At 35.7% G+C, this 21,733-nt stretch overlaps 1 protein-coding gene across 2 annotated transcripts in view; it reads right to left on the bottom strand.

The window, feature by feature from the left end:
* LOC150074911 (cytoplasmic dynein 2 intermediate chain 1) overlaps positions 1 to 21,733 on the bottom strand; it is a 466,509-nt gene that overhangs the window by 262,261 nt on the left and 182,515 nt on the right. For both annotated transcript variants that reach the window (XM_090389329.1, XM_090389330.1), the window contains exon 13: positions 497 to 573. In XM_090389329.1, the coding sequence (XP_090245455.1) occupies positions 497 to 573 (77 nt within the window). The remainder of the gene's footprint in view (positions 1 to 496; positions 574 to 21,733) is intronic.

Raw genomic sequence — 21,733 nt, 5'->3', positions numbered from 1 at the left:
AATCCCCTAAATGGTAAGTTCTGGTGCTATTAAATTTACCTTGTCATATTTGTTCTTTAGACCAATAATTAAAATTATAAGTAGAAATACTGTACCTTTTGCTTTCATTTCAGATTCAGTGAATTCACATTCAGCGCTGGTGTACACAGAATTCAGAGAATCAAATACAAAATGAAATACTTCAACAAGCTAACATGATGGCAAAAGTAACTCAATACAATAGTTAAGTATATAGTCAGTACAGAACAAAACTGGGAAATATTAACACAATTTCTATAAGCTGGCCACCTGTTTGAATAGAACCATAGGTGGCCAACATGATAGAATTCATTATACATTAATGGATGTTTTCTCTTATAAATGAATCTCCTTCCCCTCCATGTTATATATTTCAACAAAGAAAGAATAAATTTCAGAACAAATTCATTTCAGTATAATAAAATGTTCTTTTTCATTAATACATTTCACATTGAGAAAATTCATGATTTATACTTACAGAAGATATAGAACCATGAATTGTTATCAGATAATAGGGCTTAGCAGAAGAAAAGGCAAAGTAACTCACAGGAAAACCTATGAAAATGAAACATATAAAATTATATAATATTATTTTATATAATAAATATAAATAAAATATAAATATTTTATTTATATACAGTAAACACCAGTTATAGTGCTCACATTTGCAAATTGAATTTTGACTCTAATAAACGGCGATTCTTATAAGTGAAAATCAATGAATATTATCCACAGGCTATAAAAATAAAGATATAAATCACAAATTTACACTTTATTACCAATTAAACGATGCGTGAAAACTGGAAGAATGTTATCCATGGGTTAGCAAAATAAAAATAAATTTATACTTATGTACATAGCTTAATTAATATACATATTAATTAAACATAACACTTTGTAATATGATTATAATTTTAAATAGTCACTTATTTTAGATTGCTTTAAATTATCACTACAAAGTCTATTTATAGATTTTTCAATATTGTATTAACAGTCTATATTCATGATCACTTGCACCAGTTTCTTCCAACGCTCTCCTCAGAACGGCTATAACTTCACAAGTTTGTTTGCCGTTTTATAACTGGAATTCATTCAGGTTCATCTTCATTTTCCTCCTCCTTGGCAAAATTATCAGTAACAGACTGGGCAATTTCTTCTTCTGTTAAAGCTCTAGTAACTACCCATGTATAACAGATTGTACAAACAAAATGGCCCAATAAACCAAAAACTGCAAATTGTTTTTACTGTTTTATGGTTGTGACCTCTAGAAATATGACCTCTGGAAGGGAGCTTTATAAAAATACCAAAGAGGCATTCTAAACTGATTCTTATGACTGAATATGTGATTCTAATAAACAGTGAAAGTGTAGTGCATTTTATCAATTTGAATCGGTTCTTTGAAATTTGATTCTCTACAAAGTGGCTGATTCTAATAACCAGTGCTTACTGTATATAAAATATATATTAAAAATATAAATATTATATTTATAAAATTTAAAAAATTATATTTTTACATATCAAATAAAGAATTACCTTCAATATGAATTTTCACTTTGATATTCAAATCAAAATATTTATTAGGCATATTAACACATATGTATAATGCACCTATTATCATATATGATACAAGAAAGCAAGCTTATACACCATCAGCCAAAAGGGGGGGGGGGAAATGACACTTCCCATTTCACCTATTTTTTTATCAATATCAATTTATCCTTGAATTTATTTAAGCTATCAACTTCCACAGTAACAGATGGAAGTATGTTCCAGCTTTACCCACTGGCTAAAGGCAAACGTTCGCACATCTATTCTGCAACCATCCTTTCTCAGTTTGAATTTGTTCTGCCTCATGTGTGTAGTCTAAGCAAGAAGAAGAATCCCATCAGCAGTGAGCACCTCAATCAGATCACCTTGCAGGTGCCCAGTCCAGACTGAAATTTGCAGATATGAAGCCTTTCTTCGCAAGAGCACCCCTTTGTTCCCTCACCAATCTCACTGCCCTTCTCTGTACTCATTCCAGCAGCTCTACATCCTTCCTAAAAATGAGGCCGCCAGACCTGTATGCAGTGCTGAAGATGTGGCCTGACCACTGCGTTATACAACATGATAATCACCTCCTTATCCTACTAGCGAAATTCCTTTATATCAGTGACAAAACTCCATGAGCTGTCCTGCCAGCCTGTCTGCATTGCTCAGAGATCTTCATATCTGATTGCACAATTACCCCCATTTCTTTTTCTTTTTCCACTACCCTGAGTGTAGTACCACACAGTTGGTATATTACTCTTGGGTGTTACTGCTACCTAATATGCAGTACTTTACTTTTGTTAATGTTAAACTTCAATTGCCATTTTTCAGCCCATTTGCCTAACTTTTCTAATTCCTGTTACTGAAGCATACCATCTTTCCTGTCATTAACCATCCTGCCAACCTTTGTATCATCTATAATCTTGGATATTAAGTTTGATATGCCTTCATCAATATCATTGATAAAAACTGAAAACAATAATGGGCCCAAACCCTGGGGGACTCCACTAATAACATTATTCCACAAAGAGCAGTGTCCATTGATTACCACTCTGTCTTTTCTCACTCAACAATCCCTTTATCCACAGTAGCAACTTACCCTTAATGCCACACTGCTCCAATTTGTATAGCAGTCTTTTATGTGCAACAGTATCAAAAGCTTTCTTGAAATCCAAGTATACAATATCAAAATTATAGTTTTCATCCAGTTCCTTTGCAACCACATCATAGTATCCAATCAAATCGGTCAGACAAAATTTCCCCTTAACTAACAAACCCATGCTATGTTTGAAGTATAATTGTAGCCTCGCCTAGATGATCAAGCATTACTTCTTTTAACAGTGACTCTATTATTTTCCCTGGAACAGAAGTTAGACTAACAAGTCTGCAATTACTCAAGTCACCCTTTGATCTCTCTTTGTGAATTGTGAATTAGGGATATATTTACAAATCTCCAGTCTGCAAAGACCTTCCTAAATCCCAGCTCTCATAATTATGGCTAAGCATTTGCTTACTTTGCTGCCTCCCTTAATATAATTGGATAGATCTCATCCACCCCAGGCACCTTTCTTATCTTCAACAATTTCTCTTCCACTTTCCTCTCAGTTATGGTTTGATTTGATTTTGATGTTTATGGCACAAGGGTGACTAAGGCCTCTCAGTTATGTCCCCCCACCATGGCCGAGCTATACAGGGTTGAGTCACTCTTTTAGAAAAATTTGTTGAGCCATTCCAAATTTCATTAAAATTGGGCCAAAACAAATCCAGCAATTATTGTGTTTTTTTTTTTTTTTTGCCCATTCATCTGCATCTAAACTAAACTCACAGAAAGATAAACAGCTTTTCATCAAATTTTACATTTACTTTGTCTTATGTCTGTCTGTCTGTCTGTCTGTCTGTCAATCCACATAAAATAACTCAACTCTCAATGGATGAATTTTCATGAAATTTTATATTTGGCTCATTTCAACAATTTCTTCTTATTATTATTATTAGTACTAGTACGTATTATTATTATTATTATTACTGCTAGTAGTAGCAGTAGTATTACTACTGCTACTACTAGCAGTAGTAGCAAATGATGCAAGGAAGCAACATTATACAGCATCAGCCAAAAAAAAATGCACATCAATCCAGCGGTTACCCTTTTCCAATTTAAGTTTATGCTCCCCCCCCTATTCGTGTGTGTCTGTGTTGTACAAGAAATATAAGAAGACCACCATCATTAAATTTACTCAATATATTTAAAGCTTTAAGCACTTCGAGCAGGCCTCCTTGAAGGTGCCTAGTTTTCAAGTGCTGCAATTTGCAGATCTGAAATCATTTCTGTAAGAGTAATCCTTTGTCTTCTCGACTAATCTGGTTACTTGTCTCTATATCTGTTCCAAGCGATCCATATCTTTCTTAAAATCAGGCTTCCACCCTTGTATGCAATACTCAAAATGAGGAATAACCAATATCCTATACAACTCCCCCCCCACGAGTCCTACTAGCAAAGTTCTTATATATCATTGACAAAACTCTATGAGCTACTATAGCAGCCTATTTGCACTGCTGAGAACTTCATGTTGGATTGTACAATTACTCCTAAGGTCTCTTTCATTCTCCACCACCTTGAGTGTGGTACACACCTAATTGGTATGTTATTCTAGGATTATTGCTGTCCATATGCAATACCTTGCATGAGTGTGGTACCACATAATTGGTATGTTATTCTGGGATTACTGCCACCCATATGCATTTACCAATGTTAAATCTCAACTGCCACTTCTCTGCCCAACAGCCTAATTTATCTAGGTCTTGCTGCAGTAGTAACCTTTGTAACCTTGCTGCAGCTACCCTTTGTATCACCTGTAAATTTTAATAAGCTTGATATGCCTTCATCAGTATCATTAATAAATACTGTAAACAGTAAGAGCCCAACACCAGACTGTGAGGGACTGCACTAATAACATTAGTCCAAGAAGAGCAGTGCCCATTTATAACCACCTTCTGTCTTCTGCCACTCAACCAACCCTTTATCCATAGCTGTAACCTACTCCTAATAATACAGTGCTCTAATCTGTACAGTAATCTTTCATGGGGTATGACAGTTCCAAAAGCTTTATTTGAATCTAAGTATATGATGTGAAAATTGTTTTTTGTATCCAGTTCCTTTTTCACTGTATCATAGTACCTAATCAGACTGGTCTAACAAGATCTCCTCTTAACAAATCCATGCTATGATTTTCATATAATTGCCTCCCTATAAAGATAATTCTGCTGAGCATTATTTATTTAACCACTGACTCCGTTATCTTCCCTGGAACAGAAGTCCCGCTTACAGGATAGTAATTACTCACTTCACCCTTTGATCCCCTTTCAAGAAAAGGAGAGACATTTGCACGTCTCCAATATGTAGCGAACTTCCATGAATCCAAGATTCCTCTCTTAATTATGGGCAATGGTTTATCTCTTTTGCTTCTCTTTCAATATATTTGAATATACAGCCACTCTTCAACTTACGTAAGGGTTGTGTTCCGTGGAACTCTACATAAGTAGAATTTTATGTAAATCAGAATTTCCCTGAAGGCTTATGCAGCACTTGCAACTATATTTACTGAATTTGATTGAAGCAAAAAAGAAATGTTCAACTAACATGTAAATAGAATTATTTATTCAATTTTTTTATCTCATGTGCAGGAAAAATTTCAAAAGTGTACAAAATTACAAAAGTGTGCAATTACAAAAATTTGACTTTAACAGTGTGGAAACTAGTGCGATGCTTGAACCTATTAAACCACCCATTGCTTGTCACGAACTTGGCTTGGGGTTCGCCATACTTATCCTTAATATCTTCATAAATACTTCTTTCTTTTGCTTGAATGGCCATTAGACACAGGTGCACTTGCTTCTGAAACTGATTTTCCATACATATTATTAATAGCTTTTCCATCTTCGATATAGTACCTGAATGCTATTTTGTGATCACTGTTGAATTTAAATGTGTTGATCCTTTAACATGTTCTTTTATATGTGCACTATCCTTTAAAGGACTTTAAATTAGGTCTCGCTGCTTCAATAGTTATTACTATTTTAAAATAGCATTAACTATTGAAGCAGTGAGACCTAATTCCCATGCAATAGATGACAAACTTTGTCCTGCTTGTTAATCATTTTCATCTTCATTTCTAAATCAATTCTATTTCGTTTCCTAGCACTGCCATCACTTGCAATTTCCATTGATCGCTTTCCCTTCATCATTGTAATAAGTAAACAGGAATGAAGAGAAGATTTCGGTGATGGGGAAACACATTTCACCATAATAACGTAAAAACCCACACAATTCCAGTTATCAGTATTATCGCAAATGCGGTAATAACTGGAAGATCACGTTTACTACCTGTTTATAATAGATTTTACTAACAGAAAAGCCCAATAAACTGGAAACGGCAAATTGTTTTTATTGTTTTATGGTCGTGACCTCCAGAAATGTGCTTTAGAAAAATATCACAAAGGCGTTCAAAATTGATTCTTATAACGGAACATATGACCCTGACGAAAGTGTACTGCATTCTCTGGCCAATAGTAGCGTTTGTAAATGTTCTGTTTTTGCATCCTTTAGTTAAAAGTGATTTTTGAGTTGTGCTTATTTGACATAAATTTATATAAAACTAATACAATTTCCATTATAAAAATTACCTTTTAGAGAGCTAAACAGCTTAGTTATATAGCAAAAATTTCAACTTCTGAGGTCTTGGAACGAATTACCAAAAAAAAACAAAAAACAAATGTATTATTGGGTTCACATTACAATATTTTCACAATACCTCCATTTATTCCTATGGGATGCAAAATATGTTTCAATATTTTTTTTCAGTTTGCACAAGCTGGCAAAAACTTACATAAAGTTGAATTTACACAAGGCAAGTATTACATAAGTCAGAGAGTGCCTGTATTCCATCCTAAACCCAGGTGCCTTATTTACTTTTAGCTTCAATAGTTTCCACTTTTTTCTCAGCTATCACAAAATCATTTGACTCCCAATTATAACTTGGTGTTCTCATCCTTAAAAATTCCTATTTCTTTAGCCTTCCAAAATTTCATTAAAATTCGACCAACTGAAATCCAGAAATTATTATTTTTTTTCATACATACATGCTGCTTCTTTTAATATATTTTAATAGATTCCATTCTAATCCCAGATGCCTTATTTACTTTTAACTTTAATGGTTTCCACTTTCTTCAGTTATCGCAAAATCATTTAACTCCCAATTATAACTTTGTGTTCTCATCCCTAAAAATTTCTATTTCTTTAGCCTTCCCAAATTTCATTAAAATTCATCCAACTGAAATCCAGAAATTATTATTTATTTTTTTTATACATATCATATGGGCTATCCATATGCAGTATATTATAACTATATAGCATATGGATAGTCAGATATTATGTTTTTTGCCATGCTTTAAGTGGAGGAATCAATGAGAATGTGGTAGATGTGCAGAAATGAAATGGTGTTGGATCATACATAAAAGTCTTTGGTTTTTGCTCATTTTTTTTTTAATATAAATCTTTAATTATTACTATTTGGTGGTAGGTGATTCTCATCAACTGGTGCAAAACCACCACTTTGCTTATTGGAGGCCTGAAGTGGCTGAATCCATGTTTAGTCTCCAGAGCAAAGCTCCAGCAAACCCCCCACCCATCTCTTCCATCATGCATTATGACTGAGGTCTTTTGAGGTTACGATGGACATCCTGGCGAGATCCGGTCTTCCTTACATTTTGAGGATACAGCTCTAAAATGGTATTTGCAAGTTGACCGCTGATAGTCCACTGAACCTACTGGTGAGAGGCTTCTGGATCATCTAGTGTATATTCTTGCTACTTCTACTCTACCAGATAGTTCGAGTAGTGTGTGTATGTGGGGACATTGTTGAGGCCACATTATGCTAAGGAGCTGGGTACGTTCCTGCAATGTTTACACTATATCCAAGAATTTCATTACTTCATACAGCTGTCCCCCTCCCACCTTTTCTTACTACTGAATACATCATGAATTGTCAACCTAATAGAACAAACTTTCTCTGTAAAATGTTCTAACCCTCCCAGATAATTCCTCATTCATTTCACAAATATCCGTAGTCTCATTTCTAATGTCTATTTCCACTTATAGTCTGCCAAACCCCATGTACTTTTTCTGATAGAATCCTGGTTATTGAATCATTGCTCATCTTGGTTGTCCGAATTATTCACTGTATGATTCTTTCACTTCAAAGGTGGTACTTGTTCATATGTCCAGTCTAATATTCCCTGTCAGAGCCTTAGTAATTTGAAATCTCATCTTTTCGATCTTCTCTGGCTTAAAATCTCCCTGTCCACATTCTGTCAAATTCATCCTCTCAATTCCACTAATCAATTGGAATTCTTTGACTTCTTCTCTTTGAAAACTGACTTTCTCCAGTCCAACTTTCCTAACAGTGAGGTAATTTTCCTTTGAGATTTTAATGTTCACAATTCCAGCTGGCTTCCGTTTTCTAGTCACATGGAATCGAGCTGGTTGAGATGATGAGGCATTTGGAATTACTAATGACTTCACAAAGATTATTCGTTTACCTACCAGAAGACCGGACAATCCTAACCACATACCCAACTCTCTAGATCTTTTTCTTACAAACAACCCATCTGAGTACAGTCACCCCTCGATTTGCATGGGGGTTACCTTCAGGGAAAACGCCGTACAGTCCAAATCCACGCTATGCAAAACAGTTTATATGACATAATGAGGGTTCCATAACTGTACACAAAAAAAAATTAAATTGACAAAAATTGTCTTCGGTAAGAAAAAAGAAAAAAATTAAATATGTCCATAAAATTAATCTTGCTAATACATACCTCTAGATTTTTAATCTAAATTCATTGCTTCTTCGTCACTGTTTTACTGTGATAAACTTGCAACAGTATCCAGCACTTTTTGTAAAAAAAATGTAAAATTGTTTGCTTAGAAGCATCCTATTTTTCTCTAAAAATTTCTTCATAAGGAACTAAAGCTAATGATAAAGTTCTGCAAAAATTTTAACTTCCTCTCCAAATTAGGATCAATATCTGGAGCTTCTTGGCTAAGCTGATTTGCAAGTCTTAAAAACTCAGCTAGGTCTTCGAGGTCAAATTTTCGTGTGCATCTTCTTCATTTTTATTATCTTCTTCACATTATGACAAAATATCGTCACTGATAATTGTTCTCTACGAGATTCAAGGACTTTTGTGATATCTGCTGTTCCCAGTTCTTCAAATCCCTCTCTGCAAATCATTTTGCCAATTCTCACAATCTCAACTACCTCAGGCTTATGCTTATGCTTGTTATTTGGAGCATTAGCAACTAAGGCCATATTGGTCCGGGGATATTCCGTGATCATTCCCTGACCTTTCCGCATCTTCCATATTTGGTGGCTCACGGGCTCAAACCCCGGTCTAATCAAGAAGCGTGTGCTATGCACTGCTGCTCCTGCCCACCTGGCTATGGAGGCGCCACTACCTCCAGCATTTTGACCCTTGGTTCTTTAGTGCAGCTTTGTGGCCACAGCTTTTTCCAACTGCATTCATTGTTAAGTTCTTAACTTAACCCCACATGAACTAAATATTTTTTACAGCATCAAGAATGTTATAATTCTGCCAATAATCTTGAATTGAAAGACTGCCTAATCCATCAGTAGCTTCTACCAATTGTAAAAAAGATCTTCTTAGGTAATAAATTTTAAAGGAAGCTATAACACCTCGGTCCATCTGCTGAATTAACGAACTTGCATTTGCTGGAAGACAGGTAACCTTCACATTTGGGTGCAGATCTGACAAATGTGCAGGATGACTGGGTGCACTGTCAAGAATGAGCAAGATTTTGAATGCTACGTTCTTCTTCTTCAGGCAATATCTTTTTGTTTAGATGGAAAAGCAATTTATAAACTAATCCTAGAAGATTTCAGCTGTCATTCAGGCTTTTTTGCTCAATTTCCAATGAACTGGTAAGGAGCTTTTTGATATTCCTTTAAAAGCACAAGAATTTTCTGATGCATAATTAGAAGCGGTTTATGCTTAAAAGTCACCTTCTGCATTGCCACATAACAAAAGCCTTAACCTATCTTTTGCAGCTTTGAAACCTGAGGAGGTTTTCCCTTTTAAAATGAATGTTCAGCTTGGCATATGCTTCCAAAATAAGCTGGTCTTATCAGCATTAAACACTTGACTTTCTAGAGAGCCCTCAGTCGCAATAGCATCCTTTAAACTTATTGGGATACAAAGAAGCAGCTTCTATATCTGCACTGGTTGCTTAACCTATTAATTTTACATTGTGAAGACTGACTTTTTATTAAATTTTCAAACCAATCCTTACTGGCCTGAAAAGATGTCTGCATTGGATGGATCGGCTTCTTCTTCTTCTTGTAAGCGATTAAAAATTTGCACAGCTTTGGCGGAAATAATATCTGAACTAAGAGGCATTCTTCTTTGATTAAAATCTTCTATCCAGAAAGAAATGAATACCACAGATCACATATTATGGAAGATATCTGGATGACATCCTAATTATCACAGATCATTTGACCATAAACAGTATTCTACAGGTTTTTAATAACATCCATCAGAGATTAAAATTTGAATTAGAAATTGAAGCAGAAACCCACTCCATAAATTTCCTTAATTTTACCATACACAGATTAGACCAAAAACTAAATTTCAGCATATATAGAAAACCCACTAATAAGGGGATGCTTTTGCATTTCCACAGTTATCATCCCCAACCATACAAAAAATCGGTCATGCTGAATAAATTTCTTAACGCCTTTAAATATTCTTCTACCCAGATTTCTCTAACCACTGAAATAAATGAATTAACTAGAAGATTCTCAAATAGGGGTTACCCGCTAACCTATATAAACAAAGTTAAAACACTAATAGCCCGTGATAAAATAAATAACAACCACCTCGCAACAAACATTGCACAAAAATCCGACAAGACCAAAATACATTTCATCACCATTCCATATGTCGAGTACTGGTACAATAAACTTAACCAAATATGCAAAGGAACCGACATGAAAATCATAGCAAAACCCATGAACAAATTATACACATTTTTCAGAAATCGACCTTCAAACACCACATTCCAATCACAGCATGACCTAGTATACAGCATCCCATGCAAAAATTGCAACGCTGTTTATGTAGGATCTACAAAGGGAGTGGCACAGTTTCGAGCAAAACAACACGAAGCTTCTGTGCGGGTGGGTCGTTCAAATGCATTGGAACTTTCATTCCACGCAATAAATGAACGACATTCATTCGGCTTTAATGAAACAAAAATTATAAATATTCAACACAACTACCACAAACCACTTATTGCAGAAACCTTAGAGATGAAACTACATGAAACTTCAATCAATATCCGTAGACCATTCCTATTGTCCGACAATTGGTCACTTATACGCATGCGTGAAGAACAAACACTACAACATAAGACAAAACTTTAGGATTAATTGTGAGTTTCTCTATTCCTGTGATCATGTCGCCCCGAAAAGTTCTAGTCCGACTTAAGGAATGTAGAGAATAATCCCCCCCATATCTATTAAACTTTTTTTAGACCACTAAATTTAACTCTAAAGTCAAGCTACAGGACCAAAAAAGAAATAATTGGGCCATATTTATTAAGCAAGAGAACAGACATGAAAATCTCTAGATAATTCTCCAGTGGGACAAAGATAACTTAGTTGACTTCAATCCTTCTAAAAGTCAGTTCTGTCTTACATATAACACAAAAAGGATTCTTCTGCTCCTATGCTTTTTTTTTTTTGTTGACACTCTGATTTCTAGGCAAGATCATATATCTCTATTGGGGATTATCCTGACTACTAATCTCTTTTGGCATAAGCACTTTACAAATATTGCTTCCTCTCTCTCTCGAGCATTACTTTTCTTCCAAATAGCTGTTCATTCTGTATAAATCACAAATCCACTCTTCCATGGAATATTGTTTCCACATCTTTGGCAGTATTCCCAAAACCTCTCTCAGGTTTCTAGATTCCATTCAAAAGAGGGCAGTCAGGTTAGTTAATGACATCTCTAATTAAGTCTGTCCACTCTCTGTCTCATAGACATTCTGTTTCTGCTGCATGCCTTTTCTATAGATACTCCTATGGGTACTGTTCTTCTGATTTAGCTTCTATAATTCCTGCTCTCTCTTCCAAACCAGTCCAAACACATACTACAAACAGTCAACATCCTTTTACTAACCAACTTCAAACTCACAGAATCAACTTTTTTTCTCCCTCATTTATTCATTTAACTTCTGTTTTCTGAAACAACCTTCCTTTATACGTATATCATGAAAATTACAATTTACAGAAATTCAAGTATAATAAGTATCTTCTTTCATCTTTTCAACCTTCAACCCATGCACGGTACTAAGTACTACAGGTTCTAATACCTTGTGCTTGGGGTTCTCATATATATATATATATATATATATATATATAAAAAACATTAATTCAATTAGGTCTAAATCTTGAACAGCATCTCTTAGTTGGTATAAAAATCTTTATAGCTCCATCGACTACTTCCCTGAATGCTTTTCATTTAGAATTTTCAGTTGGTAATATCATCAGTCAGTCTGCTGAAAAGAATTTAAAAAAACTATCCATGCCCATTTTAGTCACCTTTACAAAAGAAAAATCCCTTCCCTTTAACAATGACAGCAATTATAACTTTAAGTAAAACCCACATCAATATATTATGATCACTGCTTCTTAACTGTTCCTTTATCTAATTCTTAATGCATGAAAAGTCACTGGTGATAATCAGATCAAGAGTACTGCTCTCTTGTTGCCTCTCTAACATGCTGCTGTTAAAAAAATGGCCATCTAATAAATCCAGAAATTTTCTACTACTGTGTGAGTCAATTATCTGGAAAGCTACCATCCCCATTATACAATAAAGTCAGTTCTGCTATAACGTGCATTTTAGCAACGCGAATTAGCTCCGACAAGACTGATATATTAGGGAATAATGCGATTTTCATGTTAGCTCATGCGTGATTTCATCTTCGAGTAACACCAGGTGAACACAAAACCTGGACCAAGCCCGGAACATAGTGACCTGCATATCAATACATACAAGATTACGAAGCTTAAAAAATGTCAAATGTGTGAGAGCCATATTTCCCATTTACTGTAGTTGTATTGGTGTGTTGTGTTGTTTGGTTTTTAGGAGCATTAGCAACTAAGGCCATATTGCTCCGGGATATGCTGTGGTCATTCCCTGACCTTTCCACATCCTCCGTATTTGGTGGTGACGGGCTTGAACCACGATCTAATCAAGCAGTGTGTGCTACACACTGCTGCTCCTTCTCACCTGGCTACGGAGGCGCCAAGTTGTATTGGTCAGAGACACACTGTTGTCATTAGCTGTATTCATAAGTTAACAGGTGATATTGTAGGCTGATGTGTTTTCAGGAGCTCACATTTTTCAGTTTGAACAGAAATTTCATGGAGCACATTTCCTGAGGTCACTACCATAAAACAAAAACAATTTGCAGTTCCCAGTTTATTGGGCTTTTCTGTTAGTGCAATCTATTATAAACTGATAGTAAACTCGATCTTATTGCATTTGAGATAATAACGATAGATGGAATTCTGTGGATTTTTTCATTATTATGGTGAAATGTGTTTCCCATTCCATGAAATCTTCAATCATATAAAAAACAAATAAATTTTCAGAATTCTTCTCTTCATTCCTATTTTATAAGCTTCCTATAAATTTTAATGTGCGAAATTGTTACTGTGTATCTCACTTGTGCAATTTGTGCATGTCACGTTCGTCATTACTGATTGCTTATCTTTTTTATTGTTTTAAATTTTCAATTAAAAAAATATATATATATATAAACAGGGTGACTCAGGAGGAATAGTAAATCTTTTTAGGAGGTTATAGTATAAATTTTTCTGAGTAAAAAAAGTTCGCATAAACATGTGTCCAATTCTCAATGGATACGGAGATACAGCTGTTTGAAACTGGCATGCACAGCTCCCTGAATCAGATGTGACCAAGAAGTAGTTATAATCTTATGCTGTTTGGTGTTAGAAGTGTTGTTAAGAATGCTGCACATCTTCACGCATGCTAAATATGCCGATAGGGTGTTTGTATATGGTTTGTGTCTTGGAAGTGTTACTGCTTCTTACAGAGAATACCGTCAACAGTTTCCTAACCGCACAATACTGGATTCAAGATCGTTTATTAGTGTTTACACCAAACTGCATGAAACTGCTACAGTTCCCAGCACTCATATTTCTTCTGAACGTGCAAATGAACAAAATATGGATGAAATAAAACACACTCTTCAGTCAGTAGAATGTAGTTCTACTATTAACACACACAGAATTTTTACACATATCGGTGTTCCACAGTTTTGTTTGTTTGTTATTTAGGAGCATTAGCAACTAAGGCCATACTGCTCCGGGATATGTGGTGGTCATTCCCTGACCTTTCCGCATCCTCTGTATTTGGTGGTGACGGGCTCGAACTCCGGTCTAATCAAGAAGCGTGTGCTATGCACTACTGCTCCGTCCCACCTGGCTACGGAGGCGCCGGTGTTCCACAGACAAGAGTATAGAGAACATTATGTGAGCACGGCTTGTATCCATTTCACATAAAGCAGGCGCAACACCTTCAACCAGGAGACATCCAGCGATTGAAATTTTTTCGGTGGGTAAATGCTAATCGCCGATTAATTCCATTAATACTGTTCAGTGATGAAGCTACTTTCACCCATGATGGTATCAGCAACAGCAATAACTCTCATAGGCGGTCAGATGAAAATCAACATGCCACTGTAGAAACAAATTTTCAACATCACTTCTCTATAAACGGGTGGTGCAGTATCATCGACAATCAGTTGATTGGGCCTGTTGTGTTACAAAATCGTCTTACAAGGCCCATTTACCTAGAATTTCTGCAAAACGAATTTCCAATATTATTGGAGGATGTTCCCTTGGCTACAAGGTTTGGTATGTACTTTCAGGATTCCTGCATATTATACCCGTCTGGTGATACAATATCTAAATCGAACTTTCCTTGAACGATGGATTGGCCAGGGTGGTCCCATTCATTGGCCACCAAGGTCTCCAGACCTCTTTTTTTTCTTTCTTTTTTTTTTTTTTTTTTTTTTGTTAGTTGTTGATGCATCGGCTTCTGTGGCCATAATGCACCTTCCAAAGTTTTTTTGCATTTTACTCTAATCCAGCGCCTCCATAGCCAGGTGGGCAGGAACAGCAGTGTGTAGCACATGCTTCTTGATTAGACCGGGGTTCGAGCCCATGACCACCAAATACAGAGGATGCGGAAAGGTTAGGAAATGACCACCACATACCCCCAGAGCAATATGGCCTTAGTTGCTAATGCTCCTAAAAACCAAATAACAAACAAACAAACAACTCTAATCCAAGCCTGAGGCGGGATTCGAACCCGCAATCTTTGGGTTGCCAGGCAGGCACTTTACCCACCTGGCTAGCCCGGTCAGCTCTCCAGACCTCACTTTGTTAGATTTTTGTTTGTGGGGATGGATAAAAAGCACAGTATGCAAAGAAAAGGTGAATACAAGAGACGAATTGCTCGCTTGCATTTTGGATACTGCTGCCCTCATAAAGGAATGCCTAGACGACCTCAGAAGAACAACACGTCATATTACCACAAGAGTTACAAAGTGCATTGAGGTTGGCAGTGGGATTTTCAACCGTTTATTGTGAATTGTAAAAAATTTTGTCAATTATTTGTGTTTTGTATCATTCAAAAAGTCAATAAATACAAACCATAAGTCATTTATCGTTCTTTAATACCTCTCATAATGGCTTTGTGCATGCCAGTTTCAAACAGCTATATCTCCATATACATTGAGAAATGGACATATGTTTATATGAACTTTTTTACTCAGAATAATTGATACTATAACCTCCCAAAATATTTACTATTCCTCCTGAATCACCATGTATATATTAGTGAAGAGAAATATTTATTTATTTATTAGAAATTTAAGATGTTTAAACCTGTGTTTGCAATTTTATTGGGTTTCTAACTTTTTTTAGTGTTTTACTTACCACACTGAACATTTTTTTTTTTTTTTTTTTTTTTTTTGAGTGCTCTAGCCCTATTCTTCCCATAAGCCCTGTTGTTTTTGATGCATGAAATTTTCAGTTACACTATATATCTGTATAGTTGCTCATTATACCCCGAAACTTTTGCCCACTATCACCATCCTCTCCTATTCTCAATTACGTTTTCCAATTGCTTATGTCAACCAAACTGACTCAACATTGCATTAGACACCCAAATAAACGGGATGCACTGCATTTGATTCTATATGTTTTAAGACCATGGGCATAACTCTCCCCCCCCCACGCAAGCACTCCTGCCTGTCTTTCCTTTCTGTACACGTTGTACTATTCACCTTAAAATTTTGCATCCTTTTATGTATGAGTGGCACCATAGTTCCAATATTCTTGCCTTATATCCACATCTGATGACTTAACCAGTATTAAATTCATCAAATGTATTTACTGAACTCCAAGCATCAGCTACTAATTTTTGAATTTCAAAAAAATTGGAGATCAGGCATTTTTAAGCAGAAAGAAACTTGTTTTGGATAAAAACAAACAAGAGATTTTACAGAAAAAGCAGTGGTTTTTTTTTTTTTAAGTCAACACTGCACTAGAAATTAAATTACAATTTCAAAATACACATTTTATATTAGAATACAGACGATAGGATTGTTTACCTAATACTGAATGCATTTAAACATTAGCTAAGCTAACATTTTTCTGTTTGTGAACTTCTGTTTAGATATTCTATTAAACATCAACTGATTCTGATTGCTTCAATAAATATACAGTTGCAGACATTGCCCTCTCCAGAAATGCAGACTCACAGTTTTTTCATAACGATAGCCGTGCTGTTTAGACTGAGCTATCAGAAGCAATTCCAATTTCCATTCCAAATGCCATTCCGCTCCAAGCAATTCCAATTTACCAGAAAGAGATGATCTGAACTCAGTTTTTGAGTTTCTAACCTGGCTGAATATGGCTTTATCAATCAGTTTAGTGCTGGAGAGACCAAGCAAGACTTAGGGGGCAGATTTTTCATAGCATGGTCTGTACTTGATAGAGGAACTGTTTTTACAGGGATGGGATACTATTAAAGAGAAGAGGTACAAGAATATTTGCCGATGCTATAGAGACAGAATAAGAACAGGTGCATGTATATGTGCATGGACACTGACTATGAGCAAAGTAAATAAATTTGATGAATTTGAATTTGAAGAAATTACCAAGTCATCAAATGCAGATATTGTAGAGATATTGAAAACATAGTGTCACTTAGACATAAGTGATACTGAATTTGAATATGGGGAGTACAATGTATACAGGAAGGACAGACAGGACAGGAGGGGGGGGTTAGTTAAGAAGCATATTAAATCTAAGCAGTGCATCCAGTTGACATGGGTGCCAATGCAATGTTGAGTCTGTTTGGTGTGACATAAGCAATGGGAAAATGAAAATGAGGATATTAGTGTGCCATAAACCTAATGGCAGTGATGAATATACCAAACAGCTAAACAGAGAAATAGAATGGGCCAGTAAATCAGAATGTCTTATAATGGGGGATTTAAACTTTCCAGATGTTGACTGGAATTTGTAGATTGGTCACTCGCACACTAACGAGACTTTTGTGGATTTATTGGATGTCAAGGGTAAAGGGAAGGGCCTTTGCTTTTGTAAAGGTAACTACAGTGGTCTCAGACAATTTTTAAATTCAATGCAATGTTACCAACAGCAAGTAATAAATGGGAAGTATTCAGGGAAGTAATCATAGAAGCTACTAGGCTTTTCAACCTAATGTACAAGGCTTATATTTTAATAGATGTCAGATGAACTGATCAGACTAGTGGCAGAGAAAAAATGCATGGGATTCATATGAAGTATCAGGTGATACAGAAGTCTATGGTAGATGTAAACTAGTCTGCAATCATGTCATAAAAGATGTCAGGTGAGCTAAAGTCTCCAGCAAAGAATGAAATGAAATGAACATCAGCAAAACTTTTTTGCTTATATTAACAATAAAAGGAAATGGCTGAACATATTGGTCCACTCGATGTCAATGGTTCTTGTTTATATGCCAGCACAACCACTAGGTCAGTGGAATTTAAATAAATCATCAATACAAAACATTAATTGTATTTATCAGTTACGGGCTTGAACCACAGTCCACTCAAAGAGTGTGCACGAATTGCACTCTCATTCCTGACCACTCAGCTACATCTGGTCTAACTGTTGATGATCTGCTCAGGTTGCCAATAATCTGAATAAGTATTTTGCATCTGCATTCACACATGAAGGGAATGTCAGAAGTTTATCAAACTCTAACAAGGGGCTAACTGATTTTGGGAAAAGTGAGAGAAAAGTGGAAGAGAAATAGTTGAAGGTAAATGTAAAAAAGGTACCTGGCATGGATGGGATCTATCCAATTATATTAAGGGAGGTAGTAAATGAATTAAGCAAACACTTAGCATAATTATGAGAGCATCTTTGAAAGCAGGGGATGTCTCTATGAACTGGAGATGTGCAAATATCTCTCCTGTCCACAAAGAGGTATCAAAATATAAAATGAGTAATTAGATAACTGTTAGCTTAGCATCTGTTCCAGGGCAAATAATGGAGTCACTAGTTAAAGAAGTAATCAATCCATCTTGATAGGAATGCAATTATACTGTAGCCATAGCATGGTTTTGTTAAGCAACAATCTTGTCTGACTAATCTGATTGGATTCTCTGATAAAGTATCAAAGGAACTGAATGAAAAAAGATAATTTTGATAACATATATACTTGGATTTCAAGAAAAACTTTTGGTATTGTTGCATAAAAAGACTACTATATAAATTGAAGCAATATAGCATTAAGGGCAAGTTATGGCTATGGTTAAAGGGATGGTTGAATAGGAGAAGAGAGAGTGGTTATTAACAGACACTGCTCTTCACAGACTATTGCTATTAGTTGAGTACCCAGGGTTCAGTTCTGGACCCATTGTTGTTTTCAGCATTTGTTAATGATACTGATGAAGGTTGGCAGGGTGGTTAATGATAGTAACAGGGTGAGCTATTGCAATAAGATCTATGAAAATCAGGTCGATGAGCTAAGAAATGGCAATTGAAGTTTAACATTGACAAATGCAAAGTACTGCATGTGGGAAGCAGCAATCCCAAATTAACGTACCAACCTGTATGGTACTACTCAGGGTAGTGAAAAATGAAAAAGACTTGGAGGTAACTGTGGAGTCAAACATGAAGTTCTCTGAGCAGTGCAAGCAGGATACTAGAAAAGCTCATGGAGTTTTTGTCAATGACATACAGGAAGTTCGCTAGCAATGATGAGGAGATTATTCCATTGTACAAGGCAATGATTAGACCACACCTTCCCTACTGCATACAGGTCTGAAGGCCCGTTTTAGAAAGGACATAGATCTGCTGGAACAGGTGCAGAGAAGGGCAATGAGAAATGGCAAAAGGAATGAAAGGCTTCAGTTCTGCAAACTATAGTGCCCGGAGACTAGGCACCTGCAAGGTGATCTGATTCAGATGTTTATGGCTTGAATGGACTGAGCAACCTCAATGCTAATAGCATTCTTCCACTTGTTCAGACTGCACACATGAGGGGACGCAAATTCAAATTAAGGAAGAAAAGTTGCAGGAAAATTCATTGTTCACAATTTAAAAACTTTTTTTTACAAAAAGCATTTAAATCACAAATAAATTTCATATTTCAAAATGATGCATTTTGAATTGATGAAATTTGTGCTACCTCAACATTTATAAGAACTTCATTTTTTGATGAGAACTTCTATACCATTTAGTAATATGGCTGCATGTAGTAACATGCAGCCATAAAACAAAAGTGCAGCCACAATGAGCAAAGAACAGAATCTTCGCCCCTTGTTTTACAATCTCCAAGACCTCCTTGGCAGTAAAAATACCTATGACTAAGTCAGAATCACCCTTCTGGTTTAGTCTGCTATGGCAATCAATTTGCAAAGAGTAAGTGGAAAATTTGAAAACTCTTACATTGATAAAATAAATTTTCTCATAGCATTCTAGAACAGCCATTTTAGATTTTCAAACATTTAAAAGTAACAGGCAAATTGCTTGTCTCTTTTCTGTGTATATACATATCTTTTCACAAATAACACCATTTTTTTGAAGATAAAATGTGTGAAGCATAATATGATATGGGTTTAAATCAACTATATAATATAGGTGTAGATACACCATAGTTTACCCATAAATTAAACTATGTACGTAGTGTGAAAGCATCATTTTTAATTGTATCTCGTATTGTGGCTACCTTCAAAATGAGATACCAGGTATTGCACTACTTCAAATAAGTACCGCTTCTTTAGTAGAGAAGACTACTATTATTTATTCTCAGTGAATACCACCATCTGGACGGTCATAATTTCAGAGTTGTTGGCCTATCATCGGTGGATGGGCAGGTACCCAGATAATGCAAACATGCCATCGCAGTTTTGAAGTGGTTCCACAATATGAGAGATGCCAAATGGTGTACAGAATGATACAATAATTGATGATTCACTGTGCAAGGCATAATATGATATGGGTTTAAATTAACTATATAACATAGGTGTAGATACACCATAGTTTACCCATAAATTAATATGAGATACAATTAAAAACGATGCCTTCACACCACGTACATAGTTTAATTTATGGGTAAACTATGGTGTATCTACATCGATATTATATAGTTAATTTAAACTCATATCATATTATGCCTCGTGCATTGAATCTTCAAATATTGTATCATTCTATGCACCACTTCGCAACTGCAATGGCATGTTTGCATTATCTGGGTACCTGCCCACCCACCGATGATAAGCCAATAGCTTTGAAATGGTGACCGTCTGGGTGGTGGTGTCCACTGAGAATAAATAACAGTAGTCTTCTCTACTAGAGAAGTGTTACTTATTCAAAGTACAGCCACTCCCTGATTAACGTAAGGGTTGCGTTCCATGGAACTCTATGTAAGTTGGAATTTCCCCTATGCTTGCGCAGCACTTGCAACTGTGCTCGCTGAATTGAATGAATCTAAAAAGAAATAATCGATGAACATGTAAATAGAATTATTTATTGTATTTATTCAATTTATTATCCCATGCACAGTAAAAATTACAAAAGCGTGCAATTTAAAAAATTTCAAAAATTATAAAATTACAAAAAAAGAGAGGAGCCAGGCATACTGTCAGTAAGTTTTACCTCTTGAGCATCATTGCCAGAATTCGCATCTTCAGCTGATAAGTATGCCGCTGCAGAGGTCGAGGGCTGTGGAGAATTAGGAGTCGTCGGCCGCTCAACCTTAAGAAAGAACATATTAATGGATGACTGGACGGTGGCTTTTTTTCTTTTCATCATAGATTTCTTTGTAGCAAGCAAGCATATCGTTCACCCCTCTGTTAACTTTTAAGAATCATTCGCTGTCAGGATCCATGTTCTCAAACCTCGCCATTGCTGATGCAATTTCAAGAAATGCCACTGCCATCTCTCTGGTGATGAAGCGTCTCGGCTCCTCATTTGGTTCATCTTGAGCTTCATCAGCATTTTCTTCTTTCACTATCGCTGCCTGCAAGTCAATAAATTCTTCGTTAGATAATTCATTCTCTTCTTCCTCTATTAACTCCACGTCTTTGGCTCCAACTGAAATAACTCTGCAACCTTTACAATCTTATCTGTAACCTCTTCATATGACTATTCTTTTTCAAACACTTCGAAGCCTTTTATGTGCTGTGGGCATATTTTCTTCCATGCACCATTTAAACAACTTTTAGTAATTTCAGCCCAGGCCTTATTAATGTTTAGGATGCTGTGGTAAATATTGTAAGATTTCCAAAAGTCTCTTAATGTAAAATTTTTCTCACTGTCTACTTCAGACAATTACGTACAACATTTGCCTGAGCAAATGTTGTACATAAATAGTATGCTTTTAAATTCAAAATAACACGCTAATCCATAGGTTGGATGAGTGAAGTCATGTTTGGTGGTAGAAATATGACTCTCACGTTTGAATTGAAATCATCTAGATGTTCATAGGATGTCCAGGAGCATTA

This window comes from Mastigoproctus giganteus, unplaced genomic scaffold, assembly GCF_048544385.1.
Source record: "Mastigoproctus giganteus isolate SK-2022 unplaced genomic scaffold, ASM4854438v1 scaffold_15, whole genome shotgun sequence".
Taxonomy (NCBI): domain Eukaryota; kingdom Metazoa; phylum Arthropoda; class Arachnida; order Uropygi; family Thelyphonidae; genus Mastigoproctus; species Mastigoproctus giganteus.
The sequence above is the reverse complement of the archived record's forward strand: the minus strand, read 5'-3'. Positions and strand labels throughout refer to the sequence as shown.